The 24177-nt window shown below is 38.6% G+C and overlaps 1 protein-coding gene across 1 annotated transcript in view; it reads left to right on the top strand.

Moving 5' to 3' along the window:
- eIF4EHP (eukaryotic translation initiation factor 4E homologous protein) overlaps positions 1–24177 on the top strand; it is a 149543-nt gene that overhangs the window by 90034 nt on the left and 35332 nt on the right. Inside the window, exon 4 of the mRNA XM_067137858.2 lies at positions 10894–11046. Within this exon, the coding sequence (XP_066993959.1) occupies positions 10894–11046 (153 nt within the window). The remainder of the gene's footprint in view (positions 1–10893; positions 11047–24177) is intronic.

Here is a 24177-nt window from a genome sequence, read left to right as displayed (position 1 = left end):
GCCTGTCAAATGGGAGTGGGACTCCATTACTCCCATAGGTCCGAGGCTTGCTTAAAGTGTTCTGAGCTCGGTAAATTCATGAAGCAGGATGCTGCCCTACTTGCACATAGTCCAAGTGAGGATCTCTCCTCTAATGGGTTATGGACCACCGGTGAATTGTATAGTCCTAGCCGCCTGAGCACAAGGAGGGCCACGACTCAGAATATGTCCGAGATGCCCACTCCCATTCCATAGCAACTGGTATCCTGACTCTCAGGACCACTTACTAGGCCACTCAGCCGTTGCCCATGGTTCACGAACTAGGACGTGACTACAGTAACCCACAAACATGAACCATCAAAAAGGATCTGAGATTTTTAAATATAAATACTGACGAAAGGTGATATTGAGACCGCTGAAAAGAGGAGGCGAGAAGGCAAAATTCCGTACTACAGGCAATATTGTACACTGAAGAGTGATTAAATTAGCAATTGGAATCCATAATTAGCCTGAGAAAAATATATTTATTTACAAGAAACCATATCTGCTTAGTAATAGAGACGCAATTCTACATAGAGACAATAAAATACAGATATACTAGCTGATGTACCCGTGCTTCGCTACGGGATTCTCAGAAAGACTGACTTTGTGGTTTTCCTAACCTGAAATCAACATAGGTCATTACAAAAACGTAAGTATGAATGTAGCGATTAAAAGCAATGCTATCATATAAAATACTCGATCAAATGGAAAGCCGCACGTTTTATTACTTTTAACGAACAGAGCTGCGGTTAGCTTGCGGTGCCAAACTAATAGTCCAAAGTTCCAGAGTTGGGATGACCAGGCCGCAGATTGCCATGAACACTCATCTGCCATTATTCCGCTAAATATGCACACTGTTCATTCCAATCAGTGCCTCAGAGTAGGGATTGAATAGCCCGAATGCTATGATGATCCAGTGTGTTACGTACCAGTTGTATCAGAAAATTTATAAACCAGGGGAATGGCATGCTAAAGAAGAAAGTTATCTAACTCCCCAGCTACTTCCCATCAATATTCAGACAGGCTGTTACACTCTGTACGACTGGGCGAGTTTACCGTGTGGTTAGCGGTGCGCAGCTGTGAGCTTGCATCCGAGAGATAGTGAATTCGAACCCCATTGTCGGCAGCGCTGAAGATGGTATTCCGTAGTTTCCCACTTTCACACCAGTCAAATGCTGGGCCTGTACCTTAATTAAGGCCTAAGGCACTCCTAGCCCTCTCCTATCCCATCGTCTCCATAAAACCTATCTATGTCGGTGTAACGTAAATCAAATAAAAATACTCTGTACGCAGCAGTAATCCTATCTACCGGAGACGAGGGGCAACAGAAGACACAAAGCACATCGCGACAAACAATGGTCAATGTAATGTTATTGGTGATCAATGTTATGAGCTTTCTATATTATAGGCCTTCACATTCAGTTTTCTTTCGACTCTGTGATTTGTAAACCATAAATTGTAGTTTCTTATTATCCTACTTTACATACCGATTTTCATTAAATGCTGTTTACCCATTTTCTCGTTACTCGGCGCTGATATGGACTTAGTAACAAAAATCCAAATTCATGAATATCTTTGTGATCATAGCCAGTACGGTAACAATGTATAAGACATGAATAATAGGAAATTTGATACTATATAACCTTAGTTATGTAGCATTCATCGATTACACCTCTAATAAGAAATATTTCAGAATTACATTTTAGGCCTTCCCCTAAATTACCATTTCACTCAGCGTGAATAAAATAATGTACAGCCTTGACTATAGCGACTTATTTCCTGACTTTGCATACGACCACTAATAACATAAATAGTTGAGAATTCAATTTTAGGCCTTCCCCTAAACTACCATTCACTCAGCATGAGTAAAATGATTTATAGCCTAAATTGTAGAGGCTCATCCCCCGACTTCATATACTGATTTTCATTAGACCACTAATAACATTAATAGTTGAGAATTCAATTTTAGGCCTTCCCCTAAACTACCATTTCACTCAGCGTGAGCAAAATTATTTATAGCTTAGATGGTAGAGGCTCATCCCCCGACTTCACATACCGATTTTCATTAAATTCTCTTCAACCGTTTTCTCGTGATACGTGTACATACATACATACATACAGACAGACAGACAGACAGACAGACAGAAATTACGGAAAAGTAAAACGTGCATTTTCTTGTTACTATGGACATGACTGATACAGAAATACCATTATTTTCAAATTCTGAGCAATGTACAGACAAAACTCTTATTTTATATATATAGATTGAGAGGCTAAATGAATATTTCAAATGTAGATTCTGCCAATACAACGTTAATTTCTACTTTCATGAACGACTGTGACATCATGAAATCCGCCTAAGCTGAGGGAGAAGATTACCTGGGATGCCATAATGAGGCTGAGCAGCAGCCATGCATTGGGACCAGAGATGACGTATGGAGAGGTGGAAATCAGCGGCATGGAGCACGCATAACATCCAAGGAGAAGGCAGCAGTCCCAGAGGAGAGAAGAGATATAAGATGAGTTTCCTGTGCAAAGGTATTTATGTCATTTGCTAGAAATAATTTCATTCGGTGAAATATTTAGTTCAGATGTATCCTATGTGCCAAATTCTAACCGTTAGCGGCAGGTCTTGGTCATAATAACCTCGAATATTAATTATTTTAAGTAACATGTATACTGAAATGTGAAGTACATGGTTATTTTGATGTTTGTAGTGAATGTACATTGATTTGTCATACCAGTCTACTCGGAAAGGCTATTCAGTTATGAATCTGAAAACATTGGAAAGAATGCATGTTTTATAAAACGTAGATGAGCTTTAGGAGGAAATCGTATTGACAAGCATGACCACATCTACGTGAAATAAGGGAAGAAACAGATCCTATTTGGATTATAAGAATATTGCAGAAGTAATATTGTCGAGGGAGATTATTATCATAACAAATGTGATGTTATAAATAGGAATGAGATGTTATATGAGAAGAATGATGACTAAGAAGAGATGAATTTGAATTGTGTGTTAATAGAAATGTTGAGATTTAATGTTTACTTTTCGAGAGGTTATATGTAAGAAGATGTTACGAAGATATATGATACATGTTGATAGTGGATCATATTTGAATGACTATTATAGGGTTAGGTTCATGTTCAGAAGAATGTATTAACAAGAGACCAGCTAATTCTATGTTAATTTGAGACATATTATGGCAGACTGAGTAGTTGTTAGCCTCCATATGCTTAATGGTGAAGATATAGGGATTTATGTCAAGAGTAATCGTCATATTTAGGATCTTCTTTCCCAAGGAAACAGTAGATTGAGATATTGAGCTAATTTGAATTAATGGCACTGCGGAATATGAAATGAGGTTAAACTATGACTGATGGTAGAATAATATATGAATATTTGGCACATCCTTTCGTTTACTATACTAATGGATGATTAATGAAAGGTATATTTAGCGTGCTTATGATTGCTAGTATTGCAAATGAGTTAATATAGGAGAAATAAATAAATATTTCATTTTTAACAACATTTTTGAGGGTATGGCAATAATCTTTAGCCATATTAAGGAAACTTATCAAATATCTCGGCTCTCACAAGTCAAAATAAGTCATAAGAGACCAAGTATGAAAATTTTCCCCACAGTAAAAAATAATAAAGATGAAGACCTTGTATAGGGACAACAGGAATATCAAGTATGAATGAATTTATGTGGAAACTAGTCAATTTGCGAGAATTATATTTTCAGTAGGGCATCCTATTCACATCATTAGACTTAAATTTTTTGACAGAGGAGTTGAATTGTGATTTTGGATGTCACAAGATGATGTTAAATAATTCAACAAAACAAAGTTCAATATTGAATGAATGAGTTAGTATAAAAGAGGAGACCCCCATTTCAATTATGTCATTGCCAGACAGAAATGTAAAGTGTGTTGATTCTCTGTGAAGCATCTTGTTCTTTTCTCATTTTATCACAATTTATTTTCATTTTTATTCAGATTAGCATGCTAATAAATTAGTATAATGATAAGTTGGAGTTATTATTTTTGAAAATAGGATAAGGTATGTAGCGATAAAGTCATATAGTCATTTGTGGTAATGATCATTCATATTGAATGTCGAATGGAGACGTTCACCGGCAGAATTGGTTTAGTGAGCGATACTTGCAAGCGATCTTTCTCGGAACCTACGGTGAATGAGTAGAATATTGATGGGGCGCCAATTCTTATCTACCCCACCTGCATCCAAGTCGAGGTTTAGATAACCCCGGTAGCATTTCAGGGAAGAAATTTATTTCATCAATATTCTACTCATTCACCATAGGTTCCGAGAAAGATCGCTTGCAAGACCTCTGAGTCATAATCTATGAGCTTCATTTCCGTATTGATTGCTACTACAATATAAAAATAATATAGAAGCCTCCACCTTATCAATACAATGTTTATTTACAAGATGCAGTAAATTCAGTACCGGTTTCGACCCCTATGGTGTCATCCTCAGCTGTTATACATTAAATCGGTTTCAAAAACATCACATATCACTGACCCAATTTGACAGATCATGAAAAAATAAATATGACAGTAATATAATCGATCTTTTCTCATTGACTAGAAAGTTGCTTATTATGTGAAGCGTCATCTCATTGTAGCCTGAGTCTAGTAAACATCAAATAAAGTTTACAACAATATATGTGGAATTATTACATATTTGCATATATATTATTGGACCATACGTTGTCTATTAAAAACGAATATATACACATAAAATTTGACGCGCTATAACAGGCCGTTTAAAAGTGGATGAAATGATAAAAACAAGATAAAATGAGTTCACATTTAACTCTTGTTTGTACTGGTTTGTTGTTGCTGCATTATTCTTGTAATATGGTAAGTATACAGTGTTTGTATTCTAATGTTTAAACTTGTGATCGTTTTTGTTCATTCCGATGTTTTCTTGATTAATGCTAGTATAATATATTATAGTTGTCTTGATGTACAAAATTATTATGAGAAATTGCGTGCACCTTTGCTAAGTTAAGATAATGCCTATTGTAAACTGGAGTATTAAGTAATGCCGTGCATCTTGGGATTAATACTATGTCGATGTCAACCAATATACATAAGTTCTAGGTGATAATGTGAGGGCTTCCTTTATATTGTAGACTGTAATATCTGAAATTAGAGATAGATTGTGTAAGAAATGGCGTCTAATGGGCTAAGAAAAGTGTAATATATGTATGATATACTTACGTTGAGTGTTGGCACTGTGTATGCTGCACGGCTGCACGTCGAGATCTGTTACGTGTTATTCTGGGGCTGTAGTTCGCGGATACGGAGGGGAAGTTTGGAGGGATGGGAGGGGCATCTGTGGAGAGAGCGGAACTAGGGTAGGGAGGGTCTTTAGGCGGTTCATTTGTATGTATAGGCTGTTGTTTTTTAATTCTTTTCAGATAATAATTTTTTAGAAAGGGAATGACTGTATCGAAAAGAATGTTAGTTTTTTTCTGTGATTTCATTTAGGTTAAATTTTGGGTTAACGTATTGATCTAAATTAATATTACAGTCTACAATATAAAGGAAACCCTCACGTTATCACCTAGAACTTGTGTATATTGGTTGACATCAACATAGTATTAATCCCAAGATGCACGGCATTACTTAATACTCCAGTTTACAATTGGCATTATCTTAACTTAGCAAAGGTGCACGCAGTTTCTCATAATAATTTTGTACATCAAGACAACTGTAATATATTATACTAGCATTAATCAAGAAAACATCGGAATGAACAAAAACTATCACAAGTTTAAACATTAGAATACAAACACTGTATACTTACCATATTACAAGAATAATGCAGCAACAACAAACCAGTACAAACTAGAGTTAAATGTGGACCTATTTTATCTTGTTTTTATCATTTCATCCACTTTTAAACGGCCTGTTATAGCGCGTCAAATTTTATGTGTATATATTCGTTTTTAATAGACAACGTATGTTCCAATAATATATATGCAAATATGTAATAATTCCACATATATTGTTGTAAACTTTATTTGATGTTTACTAGACTCAGGCTACAATGAGATGACGCTTCACATAATAAGCAACTTTCTAGTCAATGAGAAAAGATCGATTATACTACTGTCATTTTTACTTTTTCATGATCTGTCAAATTGGGTCAGTGATATGTGATGTTTTTGAAACCGATTTAATGTATAACAGCTGAGGATGACCCCATAGGGGTCGAAACCGGTACTGAATTTACTGCATCTTGTAAATAAACATTGTATTGATAAGGTGGAGGCTTCTATATTATTTTTATATTGTAGACCTCTGAGTATCGCTCACCAAGCCAATTCTGCCAGTGGACGTCTCCATTCAACATTCAATATGAATAATCATTACCACAAATGACTATATGACTTTATTGCTCCATACCTTATCCTATTTTCAAAAATAATAACTCCAACTTATCATTATACTAATTTATTAGCATGTTAATCTGAATAAAAATGAAAATAAATTGTGATAAAATGAGAAAAGAACTTAACAAAGAATCAAACATGCTTTACATTTCTGTCTGGCAATGACATAATTGAAATGGGGTCTCCTCTTTTATACTAATTCATTCATTCATTCATTCATTCATTCATTCAGTACTGAACTTCGGTTTGTTGAATTATTTATCATCATCTTGTGACATCCAAAATCATGATTCAGCTCCTCTGTCAAAAAAAAGTCTAATGATGTAAATAGGATCCCCTACTGAAAATATAATTCTCGCAAATTGACTAGTTTCCACATTCATACTTGATATTCCTGTTGTCCCTCTACAAGGTCTTCATCTTTATTATTTTTTATTGTGGGGAAATTTTTCATACTTGGTCTTATGAGAGCCAAGATACTTGATAAGTTTCCTTAATATGGCCAAAGATTGTTGCCGTACCCTTAAAAATGTTGTTAAAAATGAAATATTTATTTACTTCTCCTATATAAACTCATTTGCAATATTAGCAATCATAAACAAGCTAACCTTTCATTAATCATCCACTAATATAGTAAACGAAAGGATGTGCCAAATATTAATATATTATTCTACCATCAGTCATAGTTTAACTTCATTTCATATTCCACTGTGCCATTAATTCGAATTAGCTCAATATCTCAATCTACTGTTTGCTTGGGAAAGAATGATCCTAAATATGACGATTACTCTTCACATAAATCCACATATCTTCACCGTTAAGCATACAGAGGCTAACTACTACTCATAGTCCGTCACAATGTGTCTTCAAATTGACATAGAATTAGCTGGTCTCTTGCTAATACATTCTTCTCAACATGTATCATACAACTTCGTAACATCTTCTTACATATAACCTCTCGAAAAATAAACATTAAATCTCAACATTTCTATTAACACACAATTCAAATTCATCTCGTCTTAGTCATCATTCTTCTCATATAACATCTCATTCCTCTTTATAACATCACATTTGTTACGATAATAATCTCCCTCGACAATATTACTTCTGCAATATTCTTATAATCCAAATAGGATCTGTTTCTTCCCTTATTTCACGTAGATGTGGTCATGCTTGTCAATATTATTTCCTCCTAAAGCTCATCTACGTTTTATAAAACATGCATTCTTTCCAATGTTTTCAGATTCATAACTGAATAGCCTTTCCGAGTAGATTGGTATGACAAATCAATATACATTCACTACAAACATCAAAATAACCATGTACTTCACATTTCAGTATACATGTTACTTAAAATAATTAATATTCGCGGTTATTATGACCAAGACCTGCTGCTTACGGTTAGAATTTGGCACATAGGATACATCTGAACTAAATATTTCACCGAATGAAATTATTTCTAGCAAATGACATAAATACCTTTGCACAGGAAACTCATCTTATATCTCTTCTCTCCTCTGGGACTGCTGCCTTCTCCTTGGATGTTATGCGTGCTCCATGCCGCTGATTTCCACCTCTCCATACATCATCTCTGGTCCCAATGCATGGCTGCTGCTCAGCCTCATTATGGCATCCCAGGTAATCTTCTCCCTCAGCTTAGGCGGGTTTCATGATGTCACAGTCGCTCATGAAAGTAGAAATTAACGTTGTATTGGCAGAATCCATATTTGGAATATTCATTTAGCCTCTCAGTGTATCTATATTTTATTTTCTCTATGTAGAATTGCATCTCTATTACTATGCAGACATGGTTTCTTGTTAGTAAATATATTTTTCTCAGGCTAATTATGGATTCCAATTGCTAATTAAATCACTCTTCAGTGTAGAAGGTGTACAACTTTGTTTCCGCCGTTTTGTCCCCAACATTGGAGGCTTTAATAAAGCAGATTACTTACACATGTATCATTCAAAGTAGTGTCCATCGCTGGCCACGACTTGCTCCCATCTTTCGGGCAGTGTTCGAATCCAGTGTCAAAAAAATTGTTCATCTTTTGAAGCGATCCACAAATCGATCTAATTTGTGACTTCTTCAGGAGATCGGAAGTGTCGGTCAGCCAGGCCATGCGCCATTGATCGAAACAGGTGATAATCAGAGGGAGCAATGTCTGGAGAATATGACGGGTGGGGTAGGACGTCCCATTTTAACATTCCCAGGTATGTTTTGACTTCTTTTGCAACGAGGGGTCGAGCGTTGTCATGTTGCAAAATCACTTTATCGTGCCTCTCGCTGTATTGCAGCCGTTTGTCTTTCAATGCTCTGCTCAAACCCATTAAATGCATTCGATAACGAGCACCTGTGATTGTCTCACCGGGTTTTAACACCTCATAGTACACGACGCCGAGCAGGTCCCACCAAATACAGAGCATGATCTCGAAGCCGTGAATATTCGGTTTTGCCGTCGACGTTGAAGCATGTCCAGGATATCCCCATGATTTTTTTGCGTTTAGGGTTATCATAAAGAACCCATTTTTCGTCCCTGTTCAACGTCTCTTGGTTTCAACTCATACGGGACCCAAAATCCTTCTTTCTGATTCATACCCATAGTCGTTTTGAAATGGCTTGCTGTGTCACTTCCACTCATCGTGCCAATTCTTCTTGAGTTTGACGCGAGTCTTCACTCAGCAATGTCTCCAATTCTGCATCTTCGAAAACTTTCTCTCTTCGACCACTATGCCGGTCTTCGACATTAAAATCACCGTTCTTGAAGCGTTGAAACTACTCATGACACGTTCTTCCACTAATAGCGCCCTCACCATACGTACGTGAGAGCATTCGATGAGACTCAGCCGCTGTTTTCTTCATATTGAAACAAAACAGTAACACCTCCCGCAAATGCCGAGAATTTGGCTCATACACTGCCATGCTCAATCAAGAACAACTTTATGATGCAGACACACATCAACTAAGTTTGAATGGGGTTATGTTGACCGAGGTCCAAGCTAACTGCCTGACGTCTGCGATCTGTTTCGTTCGACCCACACATGCCGTTGTCGCCATCCATCGGCAAACGGCGGAAGCAAAGTTGTACACCTTGTACTATATTGCCTGTAGTACGGAATTTTGCTTTCTCGCCTCTTCTTTTCAGCGGTCTCAATATCATCTTTCGTCAGTATTTATATTTTTAAAATCTCAGATCTTTTTCGTATCTTGATTACTGTTCTGCTATCTAGCTCAGAATTTTACTTTGATCTTCTTATTTAAATTATTATTTTGTTCCACAACGACGACAGATTCCGTCGTCTTTCTTCTCCGATGACTTATTCAGTGCAATCTTTTTTCCTTCAAGTAAAGAATGAATTATGTTTCAGTTATTTTTTAAAACAATATCTATTCCGTCTTAAAGTTTCTTTGCATGGCCTTTATAATTCTGCGCCTTCTAAACTTAGATTGATCTGAGTTTCGGTGACAATTTTTATAGATTTGTACTGCCTGAAGTTGCCGCGCGCTGTTTTGTCTGCCCTTTTTCCTTTTGTATAAACGCCTCGAATGTAACATAATGGTACAATATAATTAGTGTATGTGCAGCAACATACTCTTCGCTTCAAAGTTTTAATTAGTCACGTGCATAAACAAATTACGTTGTGTAAGTAGATTTCATTGATGCATTTTAAATATTTTTGTGTTAGTTTAACTGAGGTGAAATATTTTGTCCCTTATAATGTCATTGGTTGCATGTAGGGTTTTATATTTATGGTTTTGAACTCCTAATTATATGAAGTGAAGGAAATACATGAATTTTGATGTGTTTTACTGTATTTTGGTGCATTAGGTTTCCGCGTATTTTGACATGGGAATTTTACTGATAGGTCATTTGGAACGTTAGCAGGTTTACTAATATGGCTTTTGCTGTGTCAGGAAAACCAGGTGAAATACCAGACATTTCACCGAGTGAGTTGGCCGTGCAGTTAGGAGCTTTCCGCTGTGAGCTTGCATTTGGAAGATAGTGGGTTCAAACTCCACTGTCGGCAGCCCTGAAGAGGGTTTTCCGTGGTTTTCCATTTTCACGTCAGGCATATGCTGGGGCTGTACCTTAAATAAGGCCACAGCTGCTTCCTTCCATAATTTTGTCAATTTCTTAACACACTCCTTGACCTTCATGTTTCAGAATATATTTTCTTTTCTCAAAGATTGGAAGTATCTCTTTTTATACTTGTAAGTACAAGAATGCAGTTTTTTAAGTAACCTTATCTGGCAGTACTATCTTATCTATACAGAAAGACAAGCTGTCTGAATCTTTAAAATGCTTCCTATATAAAGCAGACTTTATGTGCAAAGTTTTATTGCTAATTCTGAGAAGCCTAAACAGCATTTAAAAGTAATCTACAGTGGTTTTTAATAATTCATCAGTTAATTCAATTTTAAGTTCTTATTTTACAGGATGAAGCAAACCAGCGTGGTGGGAAATGGATTGTCCGATTGAGGAAAGGCCTTGCATCTAGATGTTGGGAAAATTTGGTGTTGGCGATGTTGGGAGAACAGTTTATGGTTGGAGAAGAAATATGTGGTGCAGTGGTGTCCATTCGTTTCCAGGTATGTAATCATGAATACGTACATCATCTTCATTTCAGTCCGTTAAGCCTTTCTGTTCAGCTGGCAAGCCTCTGGGAATGAAACATGCACCTGCACAATATTTTATTTGCAATTAGTTCTGAGGCCTTGCTTAGTTCCACACCTCTTTAGGTCCTTGCCCAAGGTAACCTATCTTCCTCCATTTGCTTCACAATACCTCACCACTGACACCAGTTCACATGAATACCTTCATCCAGTGAGTTAATTCCTAATCCAGCCTTTATCTCATCAAGGCGAGTGCCCTCATGTCATTACTCCTCCTTGTTTGCTATCAGCAATCATTCTTACTTCTTTCATGTCTCTTATTTCCAGTTTATGAATAAGTTATCCTGAAGCTATCCAGCTGTCACTCTCTTACAGCAAAGTTGGTCTGGAAACAAGAGCGCTGTAAAGATAATTTTGTTTCAGAACTCAATTCTTTCTTATGAAAGACTTAATTTCACCTGTGAAGTAACTGTATTGCTTTGGTACATGTTGATTCAATTTCATCTAGGCTACTATAGTGCGATAATACAGATCCCCAGTTCCAGTTCTGTATTTCCTACCTGATTTCTTGGGTTTCCTTCCAGCTGAAATTTTCACAACACTCTTTCCCCCTGTGGGTGGGGGAGGTAGAATAACACCCACGGTATCCCCTGCCTGTCGTAAGAGGCGACTAACAGGGGCCTCAGGGGCTCTAAACTTTGGAGCGTGGGTTGGCGACCACGGGGCCCTCAGCCGAGTCCTGGCATTGCTTCCACTTACTTGTGTTAGGCTCCTCACTTTCATCTATCCTATCCGACCTCTCTTGGTCAACTCTTGTTCTTTTCCGACCCCGACGCTATTAGGTTTACGAGGGCTAGGGAGTCTTTCATTTTCATGCCCTTCGTGGCCCTTGTCTTCCTTTGGCCGTTACCTTCTTTTTTCGAAGTGTCGGATCTCTTCCATTTTTCCCTTTGATTAGTGTTATATAGAGGATGGTTGCCTAGTTGTACTTCCTCTTAAAACAATAATCACCACCACCTCACTATATTCTTGCTGAGTATGTAGTCATGATAGGTTTTATTCTGCTATTTGAGATAAATTTCAATAAAAGTCGTTTTTATGATCATTAGTGTTTTAAGACAAAAACTCAATGCCAGAATTTTGCACAGAAAAGTGTTCTCTCTCTTTTTTTTCTTTCAGTAAATCTGCTGACATGGGTCCTTTGCATTTAGGTTGACTTGAATGCCAAGCAAAAGCATTGAGATTGTGGCAGTTTACCTAAAGGCATAGTAACAGGGGCTGTGCTATGTGACCAGGTGACTCTAGAAAGTTATAGTCCTATCATGATTACTTCTATCACTATAATTAGGATGCAAATTTCTATGATAACATAGTTATTAAAAATCGTATTTTTCCAAGGTCTAAATTTTGCTTTTGAATTATGCAGTTGCAATGACAACTTGAAAACTGTGCCCCATGAATGAATCACATGAGTACAACGAAGGTTGCCACACAGCATCATCGTAGATTGATGTATCCCAATTGCATTTAATTCTGATTGCTTGTGAAGAAGTACCACTAAGGGATGTATATGTCCCTCCCTCATTCATAGATACAAGACATAGAGTAAGGCCTTTGTAGCAGTGTAAGCCACAGAGCTAAGTTGAGTGAACATATAGCATGCTCAGACAGCACATTCGACAAGCCTTTGACCAGCTAGATGAGTTGAAGAGAGACCGCATCATTGGACTAAGAGGTAGGTTGGCCATTTTGGTGCATTGCTTCCCACTTGAACCATTCTGACTACACTGTTGATAAGTCCGGGCCCACGGTGTAGGGGGTAACGCATCCGCCTGTCACCTGGAGGCCCCGGGTTCGATTCCCAGCCGGGTCAGGGGAATTTAATGGTAAATGATTAATATCCCTGGCCTGGGGACTGGGTGTTTGTGTTGTCCATAATGTTCCTTTCCTCACATTCAACACTTTACACTTCCACCATTTCCAAATACACGCAGGTTCACAACATATGGTGCAAAGTAGGGGCAAAAGATCTTCTTAGGTCGACGCCCCAAATAAATAGCATTAAAAAAACACCTAATAAACTTGGCCATAATAGGTGCTATATTTATTCTTGTATTGACTTGACTAAACCTATTAAAACTACTTAAAATAGTTTTTAATAGGTTCTGACTACACTGTGCATTGATGCAGTAGGAATGGGAAAGTACAAATTTGTTGAAGGCTCAGATCGACCCCAGCCTTCACAAGCAGAGAGGGTTGTTTCACTGTATGACAGGCTGTAAGCACTGTATGGGCATCACTGTGCACCATCCAGAGACATGTCACGGCAGTTGAGGATACACCGGTGCCTTCCAGTACCGTGCGCGCGCGTGTGTGTGTGTGGGAGGGAGTATTTCTTTTGCTTTTGGGGCTTTTATAAGAGCAGAATCTATCAACACGGTGTCCCTTGTGATATCTACCATTAAGACCTGAGCATCGCAAAGCATATGTGAAGTTCTGCCAGGAACAGGCAGTATGGCAACTTTTGCAGATTGGTGAAGTGGTGTTCAGCGATGTACCATGGTTCTGTCTGGATAGAGACAACCGCTGAATTAAAGTCTGGAGAGATCCTGTCCAGAGCAGTGGTCTTCATTTCATTGTAGAGCAGCACACTGCCCCAACGAGAGGTGTTATGATGTGGGTGCCATTTTGTACTATTATTGCTTCCCACGGCTGGTGTTTAAGGAATCGTGACAGTGCGGCAATATGGTCGGTAAATTCTGTGATAATGTGTTTCTCCCTTCCTAGTGGTGTGGCAAGTGGTACCTAATTATGGTATGGTGTCTCGGGGTGATAAATTGTTTTCTTTTTTTCTGAAAGAAATGAGGATGAACCCTTCACTTACACTCTTTCACAGGGTATACACAATAGGTAAAGCATTTGTCAAAATTCTCCCAAAATCCAAAAGAGTTACGTACAAAAACCTGAATCATAAATACCAATAATGTACAAGGTCATTATCAATAAGAGACAGTTGTATGAACAGTATAATCAAACTAGTAGATAGTTTAAGTTTTCATTTCTCTTCTAAACGCTAAGGAGGCTTGGTCGAAATCTACCCTGAAAATAGATGCGCAGGAAGCGACAGGTCCCCAAAATTTTAGTTTTACCGTGGATCGTAAGAAAGCATGTAAGAGGATATAATCAAAGAGAAAGGAGAAATTAGATAAAAGTGAAAGGAAAATTTTTAACATCGTACATATTATTTTCAGTTATCAACATTAACCGTAATAGTTTTTGTAACTAATTGCTTGTAAGGTTTAATCTCAAATGAGAATAAAAATAGCATTTGTATGACAAGGCTTAACAAGACCTCATAGGCTTGTTCAAAACTCGATATATTTTTTTAAGTGTATGCAATAAATTTCATTGCTAGGCCTGTATTGATTGATATGACTTACTATTTTTCAAATTTTAATTTACTCTTCCACCTAATCAGAACAGTAAAACCTCGATGCATTGTTTTTCAAGGGTAGAGGGAAAATTAAGATGGATGCAGAGAAAACGATAAATGCGGGTAACACAAAAAATTGGGGGAAAGCAAAATAATAAAATACAGTTACTGTATTTAGACACATTTCTATATATAAACCTCATAGAGGCGGCATCAGTATATTGCAACCACGGTATACACAATGGAAATAATAAGCATAATTTTTACGGTGTTTCTTTTCACTTTTCGTTACATGGCGTAGTAATTGAAAACCTAGTACCATACCATATATAGGCTATTATTACGATGGGGTCAGCACTCCCAAAGGCATTTTATACCTACTGCCAGGTGTTATTCTAGGCCGCTCCATTGGAGTACAGACGCCTTCTGTAGCCACTCCTCTGGAGTACAGGAGCTACAAGTTTCCTTCTTCCACCACCGATGCCGTACCGAAGTCCACCTTCTCCACCACTGATGCCGTTGGGGTCTTCACCCACACCCTGGGCTTGGGCCCTCCATATTTGTGACCCCTGGAGAGAAGGTGCCCCAGTATTTTGAAGCCCCCAGGAACTGGGCTGCCTGTTGGTCTGCGGGTTGTATTGGGTATTTCAACCAGCCCTACTGAATTGTAGGGTCCCCCTATCCACCACCTAGGAATGCATCCTCTAGGGGTTAACAGGCTCCCCCGGACAATAAAGTTTGTGGTAACTGTAGAGGAATCACACTTATATCGCAGGTAGTTAAAATACTGGAAAGAATATTAAAAAGAAGAATGAGAAGAAAGATTGAAGGAGAGCTACAAGAGGAACAATATGGCTTCAGGAGTGGAAGATGTACAGTGGACCCAATCTTTAGCAAGATACAGCTGATGGAAAAGAACTGGGAATATGGAAAGAATCTGGTCATGTCTTTCATAGATATAGAAAAGGCATATGATAGTGTACCCAGAGAGAAGGTTTGGGAAACCATGGTTAAAAAGACACTTGGAAGATTAATGTTAGAAATGATGAAAGCAATGTACAACAACTGTGTTAACAGAGTACTGACCCCAGTTGGAAAGGCAGTATGATTTAGGAATAAGACTGGACTAAGACAGGGGAGTGTACTGTCACCTCTTGTTTATTATGGTCATGGACGAAATTGTAAAGGAAATAAAGGAAGTGTATGGAGGTAAACAGATGAAGATACTGCTATTTACAGTTGATGTTATCTGTGGAAGGAACAGCAAAGAAGTGCAACAACAACTAGATGTACTGAACGAAAAAATTGAGAAGTATGACATGAAAATCAGTACAGAGAAAAGCAAGACTATGGTGATGTCGAGAGGGGAAAGGCAAGGAAAGGGTACTGTGGAAATTGGAAGTCAGAGTCTGGAAACTGTGGACAGCTTTAAATACCTAGGAAGTGAATTAATGCAAAGTGCTAGGGTGAGCAGGGAGATTAGCAGGAGGGTACAGCAGAGTAATGCATTCTACCAAAGTGTAAGAAAACTTGTTTGGAGCGAAGAAGTACCAAGGAAAAGTAAAGTGATGATGTACAAAATGTACTATGTACCCATACTGACTTATGCAGCTGAGACTTGGACTTAGACTAGCAGGCAAGAGAGTAGAATTAAAGCCAGTGAGATGAAATTCCTAGGAAGTATGATAGGAAAGACAAGGAAAGACAGAGTGAGAAATGAAGATTTTAGGAAGGAAGTTGGTATATGAAAGCTAAATGAGAGAGTTGAAAAGAATAAACTAAGGTTGTTTGGTCATGTAAAGAGGATGGAGGAGAATAGAATTCCAAGACAGATGCTGGAGGCAAAGTACAAGGACAAGAGAGCAAGAGAAAGACTAGAACAAGGTGGATTGAATCAGTGAAGAGCAGCATAAGAAGATGAAATTTAAACTGGGACAAGATCGTGGAAGGAAAGAGGAAGATGGAGAAGTGCCATAAATACCCCGACCTGGCAGGAGCTGGATGAGGGGAAATGATGATGATGATTAATTGAAAACCATTAAGGTCAGTTTTCTTATTGCAAATTACTGCTATAAGTGGATGTTACGGCGATAACCTGCATTTTCAGCAAAATATGAACGATTTCAAAGAATGTGTAAGTTTTCATTATTTGGAATTGAAATAGAATGTTTGTAGACTTCGTTTTGTTCCTCTTTTTTTTTTAATGTCACACAAACATGTCGGGAGATTTTTGGCGATGGAAGAATGGGAAAGGGCTAGGATTAGAAAGGTATTGGCCGTGTTGCTAATTAAGGTACAGTCCTAGCATTTACCTGGTGTGAAAATGGGAAACCATGGAAAACCATCTTTAGGGCTGCCAACGGTGCAAATCAAACCCACTCTCTCCGAAGGCAAGCTCACAGCTGCGCAACTCTCAACGCACAACCAACTCACTCGGTTGTTTCGTTCTTTACTGCACATACAACTCTGTTAGAAACGTGATGTACGTTCTCATTTCACCATGCGTGAATTGTTCAATCAATTTGTGAAAAATAGATCACTTACTCATGGACATTTAAATTGTAATCATGAGCATGAAATCAGCTCCCAACTGACGAACCATAATCCGCACATTGTAGAGAGGACGGGGCGATGTTTGTTACCTTGGGAAGAAGGAAGGGATGCACCAATACGAAAGTTTTTTTAATAGCGATGTTTGTAATATTTTGTCAATTTTTAGAATAGACTTACAATAATTGCTATTTGTTAAATTTAAAAACAAACGTTCATTCACTCCACATGTGACTACATTCGGTGACATAAGAAACTATTGAAATTTGTGGAATTTTATTATTTAATTCAAATGTACAAACAAAACTTAGAGCATTTGATCTTCTTTTCTTGGCAACATTATCAACACTATTAGTGGTCTAGTTACTGTATTTAACAGAACACTGTAATAAATGGTGTAATTACATATCTCTGTCATTTTATTACTTTCTCTTTTAGTAAAACAGTCATTGTTTTTTGTTTTGTTGAAGCTTTGGGTTTCAGATGAAACAAAGTCTTCTGTACTTGCATAATGTTCCTTCTTCACGATCACTGATATCGTGCAAGTACATAAAGGATTTCACCCTGGCTAAGGCGGCATGCGCTTCGGCGAAACTCGGGACGACTTCGGGCTCACGCTCATCTTTTTCCCCTTCATCACTCTCTCCCCCATGCCATCATCGCACAGCTCTTCAATTGTTTCCACTCCACATGTGACTACATGAGAATTGATCAGCACATAGTCTTCAAAATCAACGGGGACAGCGTCACTTTCATCCTTTGTTCCCAGTCTTCATTAACCCAGTGGCTGCCAAGATCCAATGTAAGCCAATGCTCTGTGAATCATAAACCTGCTGTGATCCAATGAGATCCGATGCCATAAAGGCCAGTTTTTAAAACCATTTATTCAGGTTTAACGGAACAGATGACTTGCGCATGCATGTTGGCTGATCCATGGTATCTCTTAACTACAAGTAAATACCATTTTCTCCCTGACAAAGACAATATAAAATTCTTATTTTCTATTTCTTTGAGAGGTTGGCACGCGCTGGCCATGTCAGCTGACAGCTGAAACTACAGTTACGAAAACAGTTCACAACACTTGGCTGGGGATACCTGCCACCAAGCTGCTACTGTGAAATGAATCGCTTGTAGTAAATTGATTTTCTTGCTAAGTTCTTTCCCAGCATCCAACAAGCACATAGCAGTTTGCACTAGGCTTGAAGTATTTTATTAACCCAAAATCAAAAGGCTGCAACACGCTGGTACGATTTGGGGGGAAAATGCACAACTTTCACATTGCGAAGAAATTATGTGTCCTGTGAATGAGTGGCTTTATCCACAAAGAGCATGACTTTGTGCACCCATGGAGGCATGAAATGACTTTAAAAATTGTGAATAAATTTCAGTGGTCATCCAAGCATTTTTGTTTGCATGATACGTCACGGGTAGTTTTTGTGTGTTCTTAAAGTGGTTTTAATGACTTCCCACTATGACTGGCACTTTTATCACTGCCATCACTGTTCACACACGGCAGAACGGTTAGTCTTTCTTTTGAACTTTTCCTGCCATGGCAAGATTCACCCTTCAGCACCAGTGTTCTCTTTGGAAGGACACTGTAAAAAAGTCCAGTCTCGTCCGCGTTATATACGTCACGTGGCTCATACCCCTCCAGTAGCGAAGGCAGTCTCTCGATCCACAGCTCCATAGCTTCCGTGTCCACAGAAGCACATTCTCCAGAAACCTTCTTGAAGACTAGTCCACGCTGCACTTTAAATTGAGCGATTCAAAAATTATCAATTTTCAATCTTGCTGCTATCTTCTTGGCTTTCTCCCGTAATATGGTACCATCTATAGGGATGTTGAAAGCCCTTGCTTGCTGGTACCAAGTGAAAAGGATGTTCTCCAGCTGAGCAAATGTAGATTCTTGTCCGTTTTTTCTGATTTTACTTGAACTGCCACATTTATCAATTTACCGGGCGAGTTGGCCGTGCGCGTAGAGGCGCGTGGCTGTGAGCTTGCATCCGGGAGATAGTAGGTTCGAATCCCACTATCGGCAGCCCTGAAGATGGTTTTCCGTGGTTTCCCATTTTCACACCAGGCAAATGCTGGGGCTGTACCTTAATTAAGGCCACGGATGCTTCCTTCCAACTCCTAGGCCTTTCCTATCCCATCGTCGCCATAAGACCTATCTGTGTCAGTGCGACGTAAAGCCCCTAGAAAAAAAAAGAATTATCAATTTGCTCTCATTCTTCTTAGGAAATACGGAGTTTTAAGTTGAAGACTCGAACCCAAGACGTTTAGCGGTATCTATTCATTTTCCGAATGGATTTGATTCAACTTCTTGTATAATTTTCAGTTGTTCTTCCAGAGTTCTTACTTTGTTCACAGGACGTGACATGTCGTCAACAACAATAATACACAGGAACTAAAATGAGAAAAACAGTGTAATTATGAACGATAGATAAAATTGTAATTGCTGCACACAACCAAGACACAGCACATGTCCACTCAGAATGAAATGAAACAGTACAATGATGGCTTGGCGCTTTGAGCAGTAGGCATGGTTAGGCCAATAGAGTGTGGTTGCGCGTAAATAATCTGCGCACTGCAGTCCAGCCTACATGAACCTTGCTCAAGCCTAGAAACTCCTAATCGCTCGTAGCACGTACATTCTCGCGTAACAGATTGTCGTTATTCCATGCCGCTTTAAATTCAAACAAACGTTTGTATATATTCTTCTCATAAACCATCATTGCGGGAGAATTGTGGCCGAGGACTAGTAATTTTTAGACAATCATTGCGAAAAAACGATAGTTCGAGGAACGATAGATGTGGAGAAATTTAACATTAGTTTACATGGAACATTTTCGGGACTAAATAAATTGAATGATGCATACGGGTAAACAACAGTTCTGGGAACGATGCGTCGAGGTTCTACTATGCACCATAAATTAGTTAGAAGGACACAGTATCATTAAAATAAAATGGGGTTGAATCTTATAAGTTAAGATTACAAAATACACATATACACACATTTAAAAAGTTCAAACATTTAACACTTAGAGTAATGGTCTTGTGGATTGAATTCCAAGTTGAATTCCAAAATGAGACATGTAACTTGATATTTAAAGATAATTCAGTGTAGTTACATTCAAGTTGACACTTAATCAAATGCAAGTGACATAAAATGTCATTTTTTAAATAATCCTGCAAGAGAATCATTATAAAAGTACATATAGAAAGACTGTATCATTTAAAAAATGAAATTATCACAGTATTGATACAGGTAAAATATATATATATATATAGAGAGAGAGAGAGAGAGAGAGAGAGAGAGAGAGAGATATCTCCACAAAGGATAGCTGTCCTAGAACAAGGGTTACCGTACGGTAACAGCATCAAATTGATCGTAATTTCCACACTATCTTAGGATAAAATGGACTTACATATTTTAAAATTTTGAAATTCCCCTCTAGTACAGCTATCCAGGCCTACTGTACCGTACAGTCACCATGATTTATAATTATGCTGTTATTTCAGTGTTAACATTAGGTCTAATATCAACAAACCACACAGATTTTACCCTTGACTTAACAATTTTTTTGTCCTGAAATCTTTCTCCACAAAGTGGTCTGAGCATACAACATGAGTTCTGTTTAAATGTTCTGGGCCATTCAGTTTCAATACGTCATCTAAGTCAGCTCTTCGGCTTCAAATAACCCACTGCGTGCATCTATGAATAAGTAAAAAATAGGCTAAAATATGCTAAATTATATTGTAAAAGCATTCTGTATTAAAAGAATACCAAATATCAGTGTAATGGTAGGCTACTTGTTTACAATAAAGTCATATTTACATTTCCTTATTACTTATTACTTGGGTCACTTTGTTGTTTATAATTATTACAGCCATATATGGCACAAATACTCCCTGTAAAAACCATTACAATTGGATAATTAGATCATTTACTTGTCGATATTATTCTTACAATATTTGGTTGGATCTCATAGTCATAAATCAGCTGGTCCTACGTAGCCAACTCGGACTGCCTGGAGGTGCTGGGGAGCGCTGTCACTTGTTGTGGCGAGGAGTTTCCGTTATTATCTTTATAAGCTATTTGATCATGTTACTTAAGAACAAATATGCACAAGTCAATAACCCATTCCAAGTCGGTCCAGTTATTTGGGGTATCAGTCCTTCTAGGCACTGCTGTCTCCTAGGGGTCCCTGGTATTTAGTGGGCTCCATGGCAGCCTGTGCTTGTGTGGCTGCAGTAGTAGTTGTGGTCATCTCCTCCTGCAGCGTCAGGGTGGCAACCTCCTGTCTGCCTGTAATGTTGAGCTTGCTATGGCACCTGGTAGCTGGACAGCCTGAAAGTAGAGATAGACCTGCTTCTTTTAGAAGCTGATATAGTCCAATTCCTCAGGTCAAATATTAATCGCCCAGCAGAGGAGTGCATCGATGAGCTTGGTGGGTTCCACTCCTCCAAGGCGCTCCATTAGCGCTGCAAGGAAATCAATTATTGTCTCCTTGTGCCCCAATGATGGTACACCATCAGTACCAGAAGGCACAAGTTTGTGGATCCCTAAAACTCCTCTTATGGAGTTATGCAACTGCGGCCTCATAGTTGAAGTCAGTGGGTCAGTTCTTATCTTCCATCTCTCCTGCATATCTGCAATAAAATACTGAGCACGTGGTTGTACTTAAAAGTACACAGGGACAGACAGGTTTATTTACAAGTACAAGTGCCCTGGTTTGTCCTTATAAGTACAGAAAAGCCCTGGCGAGGCGAGGGACGAAGCGGAGGCATGTACATCCATCCGCTATCACAGCCAATTTTCCCCTCGTAGTGACACCACTGCAAGCTGTCATGTGCTAAGCACAAATGCAGCTCTGACATACTAGGGGAGTATTACATCTCCACTTCCTAAATATGCCCTTCTGGGCTTCATAACCAAAAATATGGCTTCTGTTTGAGGTAACTAAATAAAATTCAGGAAACTCAGTCATCAAAAATTACCAGTGTTTCGCTCATCAGTTGGATACTGTACCTTTCCAAGACACCAACCACCAGGCAATTTGGCCATGCGGTAAGGGGCGCGCAGCTGTGAGCTTGCATCTGGGAAATAGTGGGTTCGAATCCCACTGTTGGCAGCCCTGAAGATGGTTTTCCATGGTTTCTCATTTTCACACCAGGCAAATGCTAGGGTTGTACCTTAATTAAAGCCATGGCTGCTTCCTTCCAATTCCTATCCCTTTCCTATCCCATCGTCGCCATAAGACCTATCTGTGTCATTGCGACATAAAGTCACTAGCAAAAAAAAAGACACTGGCTGTCTAGCACGCCTGTAGTGCCACTGCTACTACTACTAAATGTTATCATTCCTCCCCTGGGCTAGCATAACCAATGGCTTCCATTTGAGGTAATTAAATGAAATTTAGGAAACTCAGTCATAAAAAATTACCAGTGTTTCGCCCCAGTGCGGCATGGGCTCATCAGTTGGATACTGTACCTTTGCAAGACACCGGCCGTCTAGTGACACTACTACTACTACTACTACTACTACTACTACTACTACTACTACTACTACTACTACTACTACTACTAAATGTTTTCGTTCCTCCCCTGAAGAAGCCATATTTTTGGCCTCCTAGACAGTAACGCTTAGCGCAAGAGAATGGAAAACCACAGAAAGCCTTTCTCAGGACAACCGATGTTGGGGACCAGCTCTATTCTGTCTCCCGAATACAGAGGCATAGAGCCGTGGCCACCGCTCCTCTGTTCGGCTGGCCAGTCGGACCACGGACAAGCCGTGGACACTTATAGGACTAGACCCACTCTACATCAACTGACGGACACCACTGGGAGCTATCATGTGATGTAGTGCCAATGTACTACAAGAGAATTAAATCTCTACTTGATATAAAAGCCCTTACCAAAAATATGACTTCCTATTGAGGTAACTAAATAAAATTCAGGAAACTTCATAAACGAAAATTACCATTGTTTCACCCCAGTGGGGCTTAGGCGCATCAGTTGGAAACCTCACCTTTCCGAGACACTGGCCACCTAGTATACTGGTAGCAACACCGCTGCAAGCTATCATGTGATAAGCATAAATGCAGTGCCAATATACTATGGGATAATTACATATCCTCTATACATGCCCTTCCGGGCTAGGATGACCAAAAAAGTGTGTTGTCCAACTGCCACAGTGGGGCAAAATACGTGTTATGTTTTGAACTGCATGTTACCTTTCTAAATATCAAATTAAACATGTCACTTTATAAAATGTTGTTGGCAGGTGAGTTTCACTTCATCTGGTGCACGTTAAAAATACAGTAGAAGTCCGTTATAGCGAGAATTCATAACGGCAAAAAAATCTATTCGCGATAGCAGAATGTCGTTATATCAGATTTCTTGTAAAATTCGGGGGAAAACCCATACACATTAAAATCGGTATGAAACGACAATTGGTTTTGTTCAAACCTTGGATTTCCGCGGATGATATCCACACTACGGCTTACTAATTTGTTATTTTTTGAAATCTGATACTGGTGTGAAAATGTATGTTTAATTTAATTCTGATGAAAAAATATAGTATCATTCTAGAGGCTTCTGTGGCAAACATTTCATTCTTCTTCTTCAAACGGGGTCACCTAACCTAACCGTATATGTATCGTGAAAACATATTTCAAGAATCTGCAGAGAATGAGAACCTCCTCACTTAAAATTTAAGTAGATGCGAGAAAACAAACTATTCTTTGAAATCAGTGATGTACTCTGCCATATCTTGAGGTGTATCTACTCAATTTCGGTATATAACATTAAAATTAAGTGATCGTTTACTCTAGCCTTTATTTTTGACAAGTTAACAACTTCTATTGGCCACATTATTTATGCATTAATTACGAAAACGTGTTCTCCTTTTTCATTGTGAATTTTCTTTAGAGAACAGCAGTCGATAGGTATTACTAATTGTCTGCGACATCACCTTCGAATGTTGACGAGATAGCTCGCAAGTGTAAAACGATACCGAAGATGTTCGATCGCATTTTGTGGCGAACGTTTCAGTTTTCTTATTCAAACGGCATCACCTAACTTGACCGTATTATATTGTACCATTACGCTATCCATAAGAT

Source organism: Anabrus simplex, chromosome 1 (genome assembly GCF_040414725.1).
Source record: "Anabrus simplex isolate iqAnaSimp1 chromosome 1, ASM4041472v1, whole genome shotgun sequence".
In the NCBI taxonomy this organism is placed as follows: Eukaryota; Metazoa; Arthropoda; class Insecta; order Orthoptera; family Tettigoniidae; genus Anabrus; species Anabrus simplex.
Note: the sequence above shows the minus strand (reverse complement) of the source record. Positions and strands in the feature narration are given on the sequence as shown.